The sequence below is a fragment of the Phyllostomus discolor genome, chromosome 2, assembly GCF_004126475.2.
Source record: "Phyllostomus discolor isolate MPI-MPIP mPhyDis1 chromosome 2, mPhyDis1.pri.v3, whole genome shotgun sequence".
Classification (NCBI taxonomy): domain Eukaryota; kingdom Metazoa; phylum Chordata; class Mammalia; order Chiroptera; family Phyllostomidae; genus Phyllostomus; species Phyllostomus discolor.
In genome coordinates, this window is record NC_040904.2 from 188,728,794 (window position 1) to 188,741,740 (window position 12,947).

Genomic DNA, 12,947 nt, shown 5'->3' on the forward strand with positions numbered 1-12,947 from the left:
ATTCTTGGCAGACAAATCGATTTGCTCCTGCACGACTCGGCTTGCTGAGGCCCGGCTGGTCCTCAAAGTGCTAGCCAAAGGACATCTAAATATATTTATTCGAGTCATAAGGAGGTATGATTCCAGGCTGCCACTCTTCCCCCGCTTCTTAATTGTCAATAACTGGTTTAAAGTGCTAAGAAATGCAACCTGGTACTGTCAGCTTGGTATGTGTCAGGCAGTGTGCTAAAGGGGTTTATGTTTTCCAATATAACGCTCACTATAGGATAATCCAAATAGCATTATTACCCCCATTGTACAGATGATTAAGTAATTTTCATAAAGATACACAGCATATGAAGGCAGAGCTGAGATGCTAAAGGGCATTTACTCCACTATTCCCTTCTCAGTGAAACAGGCTTCATCCCCTACAGGTATTGGCACTTATCTGTACACTTTGCAAAAACCAAACAACCAACAAAAAGACACCGTTGGATTTGGCATTTTCACTCCCAATGAATAAAATCAACAATAATTAAAGAACTTGAAAGACTTCAAAAGTAACGTAAAGGAAGGATTTTGTTTAATCTTATAAGCCTCTTTCTGTGCTGACCTTGCATAAGAATAGCGTGGAGTTCAGGAGAGCACACCCCTCCCCAAACCAGTGTTCCGATTCTCGTTACATCACCTTCCATCAGGTTTCAAGACCTTAGTTTTCACAACTTGCCCGCAGGTTGCTATTCCATTTTTCCCGTCTTTTAAGCTGCCTGAGCTTCTGAGATCAAAAGTGATGCAGCCCCAGGCGTCCGACTCTAGATTTACCATTACATTCCGTCCTTCCCAGGACTGTGAGATGGTGTTGGTGGCACGTTTAGGCCTGGGAAACTGTTCGCTCACACGTACCTGGAGCGAGCTACAGTGCCCGGGATACGGAAAGGGCGTTTGTGTCTGGACGCTGGCGGACACTTTTCTCCCTTTTCTGTTCTTTGGGAATGTTGGGATTGTTTTAAATTTTCTGTAGATGGCTGGTGGGGCAGCCTGAGGATCAAGCAGGAGACATTATTTTTCTTAAGATGGGACACTTTATTCAAGAAGATATCATCTGGAAAGAAACTGCTTCTTAAACTGAGTTCCCCAAATGATAGATAAGCTGGCTCCATGCCAGGTAGGTGGGCAGTCAAGGCAAGAGAGTGAGGGTATTTCTGCTACTGGCCTTCGTGACAACTGTCTGCCCAGCAATCTGGAAAGACTTCTTTACATGGAGTTCAAGGACAGCCAGTGATGCCCATGCTGTCTGTTTCGAAAAAAGTGATCTCGCTTTCCTTTGATCCGCCCCTGTTAACCTCTTGTCCACTGCAGGTTTTTGGCGCTTTGTCCTGTCTTCTCTTAGACTGCACAACTGAGGATGGAGAACAGGGTCTTTGCCACCACTTGCTTTTCATGTTTCCGCTGAGCGCCCAGCTCAGCACTTTGAATTTAGTGTGTGCATGATAAACACTGAAGAGAATGCATTTTAATCTCCTTGGAGTGAATTTTATATCCACTAAGATGCATCTCTTTACACACAAATAACTTCTTCAGTTTTTTAAAAGTACTTTTTACTTTAATTATTCTAGAGATTGGCAAGCAAGTGCGTGTTCATCCTAGCCACCTCTTTCAAACTACTGCAAACTTTAGATGTGTAACAATGTTGCCTTTATCTTTCCAAACTGGAAAGGCCCTTGTTTGTTGTTACGATGTCTCGTATAATTTTTCTAAGCTGTTTGTATAGTGAAGTCAGGTTGTCACTAGGGGAAGGGATGGGTTGGTTGCCAAGAGACATGTAGGATAGCATAGAACCCTTGGTAAAACTGGTTCCAAACCTGGCCCTTGCACTTGCAGGGCTGGACTCCAGAAACTCCTTCTTTCCAGTGCTCCGGAGCTGATCAGATATAAGGAAGCTGATTCACCCTGATAAACACACAAGTCTATTAACCAAAATACCAGTTGTTAATTTTTAACAGACTGGGTATTTGTGTAGCTTGCTCCAGCTGTGTTCTACTGAAACTACATGGGGTAGATAATATGAAAGATTCTCAGGATGGAGGTCAGATTAATCCACCTCCCAGTGGGACCTGGCACTCTGGGCAGGGCATGGGTGCTCCTCCACTGACAGTGCCCACCTGGCACAAACCTGACTGCCTTTTCCAGGCTTCCATGGCTCACCTGTGCCCACTTGAGACTAACAGGTCACCTCTCAAGATAGGTAATACCTCTATGTAGTAGTCAAGGAGTTTGCTGTCCTGATAGTCTTTCAGTCTCCTTAAGGTGATTCAGCAGCCTTTGGCTGAGACCAGTCTCAACTTCTTCTTTAAATCTGAAGACATTCTTATTTCCAAATCACTGAGGCAGTTGCTCCATATGTTTGCTCTATGGCTGTTCTTCATTTTTTGAAGTATAGTGTTACAGAGATAGTATCAAATTCCACAAATAGAAACTATGGAGCCATACTGCCCATGTTTGATTCTGGCTCCAATACTTACTGTGTGACTTTAAGTAAATTATGTAATCGCTCTATGCCTCAGTTTCCTAATCTATAAAATGGGTATTCTAATACTCTGTTTCATAAAGTGGTCATGAGGAACAGTGCCTGGCTATATATAGCAGGGGCTATATATAATTACATGCCACACAATGACATTTTACTCAACTGCATATACAATGGTAGTCCCATGAGATTATAGTGGACGTGAAAAATTCCTACTACCCAGTGATATTGTACCCACTGCAACTCACAGTGCAACGCCTCACGCAGATGATTGTGTTACACTTGCCAACAGTGTGCAGCACGGCACCATGCTGTAGAGGTTTATAGTGTAGGAACTGTAGGGGCACAGAATTTATCACCCCCAAACACACCTATTTAGCATAATGATTACTTTAGGTTAGTTAAGAAATAGCAGACCCAGGAGAAGTTTTAAAACCAAGCAGAAATGACACTTTCTAAAAGGCATTTACATCTGTGAGGGAAATCTCATTTGTCTCCCTCTCTGAGTGACCCTATGTTCTGAAATTCTTATCAGTGCAGAAGGCAATAACTTGAATCTGCATAACAACCTGAGCCTTGATACACTTGATACACTGCGCTTTTCCTGGTAACTGCCCCTGACTGAATCCCCCCACCCCCAACATCTTCTGTCCTCAGCTGAAGATGGTATTTAAAGTGGTTGCTTCAGCCATTTTGGTGAATAACTCAGTTTTTCTGGGTCTCTCCTATGTATATAGAGGTATATGTGTTACTAGACTTTTGTCTTTCTCTTTTTAATCTGGCTTTTATTTCTGGGATGGCTCAGTCAAGAATCCAGAAGAGTAGAAAGAAAATTATTTTTCTCCCCTGCAGAATAATAGCTTTAGGTGTGTGGTAGGCTACACCATCTAGGTTCGTGGGAGTGGACTCTGTCACATTCACACAATGACCAAGTCATTTATTGACAGATTACTCAGAATGTAAATATGTCCATTGTTCAGTGATGCATGACTATAATTGAGCAGCTGTTATTACTGGCTATTGGAGTTACTTTTCTATGAAAAGGCATCAGGGATCTCTTCAGTAAGCAACCAAGGTGGCAGATGATCATCTATGTGCTGGGATGTAATCATTTATACAATCAGGATTTTTCCTTAGTCATGGTCCAGCATTTTGGGGATTTGAGGTATGCACATTAAGCAGCCATTTCAGAAAACAGTGAACAGTTTCCTTGGTCACCTTCCAGGGTTAGAACTGTCTGACTGAAATCACCTGGGTTGCTTTAGTCATGGCTGCTTTAGAACCTCCCAACTCTTTTCCATCTTTCTGAGCCTCACTGAGTCTTCCTACAGCGCATGCCCACTGTCTGAGTGTATCAGACCCAAAAGTATTCTGTGAACTCAAACGTTTTCTTGTGCTCTCCCTATATCAGTTTGTTTATAAAAATGTATACAACTTTTGGGAGAAGTGCCTATTCATTTCTATTATTAAACCTTGTTTCCTGGCCCTTCTGGAAATGTGAATCGGATAGCAAAAATCAAAAACTTTCTCCAGAAGAAAATTAAAAAGAAACTTCCTTCGATCTTTAAGTAAATTTCTTCAGTCTTTAAATTGAAATAGAACATTTAAAAAATCATTTTTCATGGCAATTACTTTTTATAATATATAAACTATGAATCATGTGAATTTCATCTTGGGACTTTGTTCTGACATGAAGAGCAGAAACTTTTGGTTTCATATGTCTTTAGGCATTGTTTTTACTTTTGTCACCTGTTATCGTTTGCTTTGTTGAATTCCGAATTTTAAAGCATTACCTATTGAGATAGCAAATGAGGTAGCAACATCAATCATAGAATGAATCTCAAAGAATTTTGTTCAGTACTTTGTCTTTTAATACATTTAATCTTTATCTTTTTTTTTAATGGAGGAGGTTCCAGTTGCTCTTAACTTACATTCCACGATCTTTTGAAAGTTTAGCTTTAAGATGTGGCTAGAAAAGCATTGATATAATTATATAGTTTGTGTCAGAATGTCAGACCTCAGTCCTTGAGTTTAGCAAAGAAAGAATTTAGAACCAAGAACTCCAGCGAAGGAGAAAGTCTATTTAGGAAGTTGCAGAGGTAGAAGAAATGAGCCGTCTGGGCAGTGGGGACTGTGGAAACAAGTTCCAGAGGCAAAAGAAGGGCACTGGGAGCTTAGGAGAGAGAAAACAAGGGCACGTGCCTGAACAAACAGTGGGGGAAAGACTCGGGTGCACTCTAGTGAGAGACACATCACTGGGTCACTGGGCTTACGGGTTTTTATCTGTTTTCTGAAGATGAGGATTTTAGCAGAGGTTGTCAAGGAGGATCTCAATAGAATATTCATCAGCTTTTCAGGTGTGTCATTTCAGGGTCATAGTCTCCACTGATTGGCTGGCGCTATGGTGGAGGATCATTAGTCATTGCACCTGACATCAACCATGACATTGCTTCCTCCATTTTGTTGCTTTTCTGGGCCTGGAGCTGAAATACAACTGAGGCCTAGAAGTTCTCTCTAGTTTGACCGAACTCTGTCTCTGTGGTCAACAGACCCTAGGCTTTGTTCCTAAGATTATTTGATGCGAATCAGAACCTCACTGCCCCGAGGGCATAATGCTTAAAGGAGTGGTCCTGCAAGGGAGAGGGAGGCAGGTGTGTCAGCGTGCTGGATGGGGCCAGTTTTCCCCATTCCACTTGCCAAGGAGTTTTCCTAACTTCTTATTGTTCTTCCTCATTTATGCTGTTGATTGAAAGGCACAGGCTTGAAGCTCTGAAGTTTGTCAGCCTTGCAAATGCAATTACAATTTCAACATAAGGTAGTATAGTTACTCAAACCAGCATTTGCAAACCTAGGGTACCAAAATTCTAATTTGCAATTAGAAATCAAAAATTAATATACTACAGACTTGATAAAAAATCTGTCTTTAAGTCAACCTTCACAGCTACTGTGATAGTTTGCAATTGAGGCAGTCACATCATCAATAAAGCATTGTATTAGACCCTAGGAAGTTGATACAATGAAAAATGCAATACCTCTTCATGATTTTCCAGGACCTTACAATCAAAATTATTGAACCAAATTCATACAAATACACATAACCAAAAAGTAATCTAGATGAAGAGTAAGCCAAGAGAGCTGAATTAGAATGAGGCTAAATTGACTTTCTGTTGGTAAGTTTTTGGCAAAAACTCTGATTTAATCTCATAGTGAAGAGTAGGTTTGTTTCAAGGGGAAGAAAGAAACGGATCATTTTAGTTTCAGGCAAATCTATAGCATTTTTTCTGCATTAGTGTTTTGTTGCTTTGGGGCTACTTTTTAAAAGCTATATCCTTTTCTATTTACCGAATGTATCAGGTACATCACGCATCCCACCTCATACCCTCTCACGTGCCTTTTATGCTAAATAGCTTCATGCAGGTGTAACCTGAGGCACTTCTGCTCAGGGACAGCGCAGGATTCCCTTGCTTTCTGACCCAGAGCTTCTCCGAAAACATAATCATTTACCGTAAGAGCACGCGCGGCCCGGGAGTGAGGGATTAACACTGCGTAGGACAGGCTTTGACTTATGCAGGGGGGAGCCGGTGGATAAATTCTCTCTCTTCCATCCCCGGTATAGGGTCTTCAGAGGCTTATTCTGCACACTTCCTCGGACCATCTCAGAATGCACCCTTGTGTTAGCTTTTCTTCATTCCCTGTTTTATTCCACCAGTCCCCTATTCCTGCTCCCTGGGAACACTCCCCAAAATAATCCAGTTTCTCTGGTGAGTGAAAGCTGAAACTCCTACTTATAATGTTGTTGCCTGGAGATTGTTTGTTCATGAGTCAGCTATTTTCTGATTAGTGATTCTGATGAAGAGTCAAAGGAAATCTAAAAACCAAATATTAATTTATTGAGAACCATTTCAAAAAAGGGAAGAGCAATGCCAAGTGCACAGAGAAAGACATCATGAGAGACGCTCAGTGGCCATAAAAGAGAAAAGCAATTCAAGGATCAGAATCAGTGAAATATTAGCTAACCCCAATCTGAATAGATTAAATTGCAAGCTTAATCTTTTTACATTTTCTCTCATATATTCAGAACCTCTGCTCTCTTGTTTCTCTTTTTCTCTAGCTTACTGAATATATTAGCCAAAATTGTATTGCTCAGGGTTTAATACCTTACTCTATCATAAGTGAGGTGCTAGGAAAGTTAGGCTCCAAATATGGGTGAGAGTGATTTAAATCATTTATGACTATTTTACAAATTCTAAGGCAGGAATCTTTTTAACTGAAGACAATTAAGTCATAGAAAATATTAGAATACACAAGTAAATAAAATAAACTTTTACATTTTAGATTGTGCTTCTTCCATCTTTATTTATAGAAGAAAATACCCTAATGTTATAAAGTAATGTTCCCATTCATTCAACAAATATTTATCAACTGCATTGTTGAGAATGCTGCTGTTAAAAAACGTTTAGATCTTATTCTGCACTACCACAACTCTGGGGAAAATATCAACACGTGGCGCTTGTACTGTGAGCCACTGAACCATTCTCTAGGCTCCTTACCTGAACTTGAAGATGCACTGTAATTACTTCAGTTATTTTAGGCTAACTTCTGTGAATGTTACAGTAAACCTCACTTTCACTTCAAGAACACACACAAGTAAACTAGATTCACAGAAACGTTACTGTGCCAGGCACAGCGATTCCAGAATATGAGGTGGCAGGCGGCAGCCGTCCCCGCCTTCAGAGAGTTTGTATAAAGCTAGGTTAGGTTTCGAATTATGTAATATTTTTCTACCTTTTTGCTATCTACTTTTTACATCATCTGTGTCCTAACATGGAGATGTATTTTTAGAAAAAATTATAATGGCTTAAAAGCCATTAAAGGATTTAAGAAAAAATGTTGTGTAGTGCTGGGAGAACCAGAAAGATACATGGAGAAAACATCCAGGAACAGAGGACATCAATTAGGGGTGAATCGAGAAACTCTGATTTTGGTGTGATTCTCAAAGCATCTATTAAATTGGCCAGCTTGTTAGCAGCACATTTTTATCACTGAATTCTCATGAGGACTGGGTAGGGGACCTTCATGCGTGAGGACTGGAGTAGCGTCAAAAAGCAGAGATTTGCAGTTGTTTGTTATTGGTGGTTGGGAAATTAGGGGAAGTGTGGCAGTCCCTGTAGCAATGAAAGCACAGCCCTTGAGTGCTTAGATTGACAGCGAGCCAAGTTTATAGCAAAAGTAGCTACTGGAGTGGAAAAGGAAGGGAAGGGAAGGTCAGGATGCTGGACGAGAAATGCCAACATTTTGGAGAAGGGAACAAAGCCAAAAATCATGTTACGTGGGCAGAACTGACAGAGAAAAGACTGACCAGTGTTGCCTTCCTTTCTTCACAGTTCCTGTTTGTGACCCCACCCTTGCTGCAGCCATGAGTGGTTGTTTTTTATTTAGTCAGTTCTGCTTTCTCGTTTCCCTGCGGACTCACTGGAGGTGAGGGTAGCAGAAAATGTGAGAGAAAGGCTGGGAAGGGCTGAGGCTATGGCATTTGTGGTCCAAAATCAATTTGGAAGGCATATTTATGTATTGTACTTTGGAGGCGAAGAAGGGAAGTTTCTATGGATACTGCCTACAATTGTCAAAGCATGGCCAACTTGTGACTTTATTAATAACTAGGCTATTGTTTGCCATCGGGAGTTTGTTGACACAGTATTCTATACCTCTACCTGTGACAATCAGTGTCTTTACCTCCACTTAACCATTTTTTTAAAGAAAGCCTACCATTGTGGTCATGATGCTCTAAGATTACAATTATACTTTTAGTGCTTATTTGATAAACAATCATGACACCAAAAAACCAAAATAGTGAGTCACTTTTGCATTTCATCTGAGCTGGAATTTCTAGTATCTTAACCACTCAAACCTCAGTACGTCCAAAACTCTTCCTTCCCAGACCTATTCCCCACCTGCTCCCTTTCTCAGTGAATGACACGACATTCATCCACTGAGCCCCAACCTAGAACCCAAGGGTCATTCTGGCCTTCTCCGCTCTCTGATGACCTGAATGTAAAGTTTGTCTTTAACCCGAGCAGCTGTGGTTCAAAACAATGGTTTCTTAGGCAGAGAAATGAACGCAAGGTATACCCTATCCTTTCTCCCCTTCTTTTTCCTGTTTTTTCTTTCTTTTCCCAAGTCTCTATTGCTTTCACAAATATTTACTGAGTATCTGTTGTGGGCTGGGTACCATACCTAACGCCGAGGAAACAGTTTTGGGGTTCAGGGGTTCACCGGTAGAAGCAGGGGCAGACATGTAAGTTACAGTACAAAGTAATAAGACCTAAAGATGTATATACTAGGTACATTGAGCTTGTAGAGCAAGTCAGCCCCTTCAAAGGGGTGCTGCTAGCTGAGTCTAAAATAGCAATTTTGAGATTGCGAGGTGGCTAACAAGAGAGAAACTCTCAGGCAGAGGAAGGAGCATGTGTGAGTCCGTAGTGTCGGCCCAGCTCGTGGCGGGTTGGGGTGGTGTGTGACTGTTTTCCAGATCGCAAAGCGCAAGGGGCAGTAGATGAAGGTGGTAGGTAGGTAGGCTACCACAGAATGCAGAGAGAGCTTCTGTGGTAGCTTTGCTTTGATCTGTGTGGCAATAGAGCATGTTAATTTACTAGAGGGGGAGGGGCCACCACAGAGAGAGAGAACTGTAGGGTGCTGGAGGAAGAAGATACAGGTTGGGACAAAGTTCCAAACAAAAAGTGAGAGGGGTGGGATCCAGAGCATGCAGGGGTAGGAGGATTGAAGTGAACAAGAAGAGACACATGGATTCGTGAGGATGAATTCACAAAATTATCAAGAACTTGAGGGGGTCACAAGTGATAGTTTTTATTTTTATTTTTTATTTTTTGCTAAATAGGAATCGAATGTCATGTAAGAATTAAGCAGGAAAAATAGGATAAGGAGCCAGAGAATACAAATGCTCTGACCCAGCTTCTGGGCGGAGAGGAAGGCCCCGCTGACCAGGGACGTGAACCTGTCCTTGGCTGAGTGAGGAAGTGGGCGGGGCTCCAGCTCGGTCCGGTCCTGGCTGCTATCCCATCGCTTGGGATGGAGCCCAGAGACGCACCCCTATGATGTTATAACTACACCCCCGCAAGCTTTAACTGATATTTTTGCTATGGGCTGATCCCCCATGATGAAGGTTCTGGTTTTTCCCCTACTTGCAACAAAGACAAACTATAGTGGAAGATTTCCCAATTTGTTAGAATGGAATTCTTTAAAAAGCGAATGTGTTGGAATTGTTTACATAGCAGGAAAATGCATAAGAAAATCAGTTGAATGGCATCCTATCATTATTCCCTTTTTCTTTTCTTCCAGAAGTCTCCTATGCAACTGCGTACTGGATACCTGCTGAAAAGACAGTGCATGTCAAAAACGTACTAGACAAGAGTGGGGATGCCTATGGCTTTTACAATAACACTATGAACACCACAGGCTGGGGTATCCTGGAGATCAAAGCAGGGTATGGTTCTCAGAATCTGAGCAATGAGGTCATCATGTTTGTGGCTGGCTTTTTGGAGGGTTACCTCACTGCCACGTAAGTACCCCAGTCCCTCACGGTGGAGAACTATTAGGGGACCTCTGTCTTTTTCTGTGTCCAACAGCGTAGCCCTTGTCTTCTGGCATTGTATGTTAATAGCTATGCTAATGTACATTAGTAGCTGTAGTAATATCTCCTATGATAGAAACATTGAAATTACATTTGTACTCTTAGTCAGTACCTGCCTACAAGAAACAAAGCCCCCAGTTGCGGCACTGCTCAGTTGGCCTGGCACATGCTTTTTAAATCTTGCCTTCTCCTGGAACTGATTTAAGAGGCAGCTAAGCCATCTCATCCTACTAGTTACTGATTGTCCAGCAGAAAATAAGTAGGAGGTGGAGTGACTCTTCAAGAACCACAAAGCAGAGAAGATTAATTAAAAATAAAATGTAAGAGCATTTCTTTTCAACAGACTTAGAACAATACTTTCAAGTGGCTAAAGAGATTTTAAATTGAAATTTTAAAATTTGAAATTGATTTTAAATTGAAATTCCGGTTCTATTATTACTTGGTTCTTGTGTCCTTTGTCTTACAAAAATAACAAAAATGCAGTTAATGATAATGCAGACAGGACTCATCCTTTTAAGAGAAAAGCTCTTTAAGGAAAAGGAAGTTGCAACCCATTTAATCAAGCCTCAGTCTTTGTTTGCTATTAAGTGTCTGGATAAGTTGGCTTTCTATTTTTAATGTTCTGTGACCTAGATTATTGAGGGCAGTCTAACCAAACCTTATTCTGCGCTGTTACCGCCTTAGTCATGGTAAGTGCAGTGCAATCTTAATCAGTTTCTGCATTCTGGAGATTATATCAAATGTTGGATGACTGGTTATTAAGTTCTGGCTGCTCATTTTAAATTTAAACTAGAAATTCTCATTTTTGTTTTTATACCAAATTTTTGTTACCCTACTATTGGAGACCCCTTCATATAGTATACTACTCAGAGGTGTATAAAACTTTATAAACTGAGTAAAAGCATGTTTCTGACTGTATTATACATGTACAATTTGAACTTGTTATCTTTCCTTCCAAATCTTTATCCACTTTTGTATTCACTCATTTGATTGCGTTATTTGAATTGAGTTGCAAATTTGGAGAAATAATTTTTATTGATGGACTGATTGGAGAGAGAGAGAAAAGCAATGATTTGTTGTTCCACCCATCCATGCTTTTACTGGTTGATTCTTGTGTGTGCCCTGACCGGGGATTGAACCCACAACCTTGGCGTATTGGGACAACGTTCTAACCAACTGAGTTACCTGGTCATGGCTGAAGAAGTAATTTGGGCTGAAGTCGTGTGAATATAAGCATAGTAGATGAACTCATGAGTGCCAGACATAGTGGGTTATTAAGGGAGACTGCGATTTGAAAACAGTGGCTGTAGTCCTGAACTGCTGTCCTGAGACTGTTGTAAGGATAAGCATGTCTGCCTTGGATATGGTGTCCCTTCCAGAGAGCTCAGGAGTGTGGCTGAGAAGGCTCTGACAAAGATGGCGTTTCCAATACTCTTCCATCTCAGGAAAAACGGGTTTTAACATTTCACTTTTGTGGATGACTTTATCATTTCCCCCCAATTCTTAATATAAAGCATTAACCTATCCTTGATTACCTTTATCCACTTTCTAAGAACATCCATAGATAAAGGAGCCATTCTATTAACAACTTTTTATATACTTTTATTTTGGAGTAAAAATTGCTTAACTTTTATTTCTTAAAAAAATAAGTCACTTAGCTACTAGTCACACTGTTTTATTGTTCTCTTTGCCTTTTGCTGTGTCTTTTCCAAGAAAATTCCATAGGTAGAAGTCAGTCTTTTAATATTAAAGCAAATACACAACTTCTTGCATATTGTGATCCATTTTCAGGATCTGGCAACTGAGTCAGCCTTCCCTTCAGACCAGTAGCAGCAGCCCATGGGTGAGGGATCAGGAGAGAGGGAGAGACCAGTCTCGCAATCTCAGTCAATGCTGGTCCTTAAGGGAGCGTTGGGAAACCCTTGGCAGCATTTCCACTGCACAGAAAAACCAGAAAGGAGGGCTTTAATCCTAAGTACCAGAAAAGTCCTAGAGGAAGGCACCCAGTGGACCAGAGCAGTCAAAGAAGGCTTTGTGGAAGGGTGAGTTGTGGGTCTGGTGCTTGACAGATGAGAACCATTTATTTGGCTTGGCTGGGAAGAAGGAAGAAATCATTCTGGGCAGAAAGCAGTAGGACAGAGTACTGGAAAAGGCCCTGACTCTGAAAGAGTACATTGCATTTCCAAAGAGCCAGGGGTGGAGGCTCTGACTGAGCCAGCAGAGGGCAACAGGTTTAGAAAGGCCAACGGGGGCTGTACTGTGGAAGGCTTTGGATGCAGACCATTCGAAGGTCTTCGTCCTCTATTCCAAGCACAGAGTGCTAAGAAGTTCCATGAATTTAAAAGACGACCGCCCTGTTCATCTTCACATTGTATTTATGACAATGGTAATTCTCCCTACCTGCTCAAGGATGGGCTTCCTGTATGTGGTACCAAGAGTCTGAGGGACTACTGCTCCATAGAGACTGTGATAGATCTCATTGAACAGGAGCTGCTGGTGATCAGGAAGATGCATGATAAACAACTGAAGGGGCTGGAAGGGAGAGAGAGGTCAGTAGTTGTATATTTGAAGAGGGAAGGAAAAGAGAAAAAGAGGAGGGAGAAAGGGCAGGAAGGAAGGGGAAAAAAAGAGAAGGAAGATGAGGAAGAATTCCAATCTAAACTCTTTTTAGAAGGGCATTTCCTCCCTTGCCAGGTAGCTCAGTTGGTTAAAACATCATTGTGATACACCAAGGTGGTGGGTTGGATCCCTAGTCAGGCACATATAAGAGTTAACCAATAAATGCATAAATAA

At 41.3% G+C, this 12,947-nt stretch overlaps 1 protein-coding gene across 1 annotated transcript in view; it reads left to right on the forward strand.

The window, feature by feature from the left end:
- The window catches only part of PLBD1 (phospholipase B domain containing 1), a 51,456-nt gene that overhangs the window by 1,002 nt on the left and 37,507 nt on the right, over positions 1–12,947 (forward strand). The window contains exon 2 of the mRNA XM_028533404.2: positions 9,863–10,082. Within this exon, the coding sequence (XP_028389205.1) occupies positions 9,863–10,082 (220 nt within the window). The remainder of the gene's footprint in view (positions 1–9,862; positions 10,083–12,947) is intronic.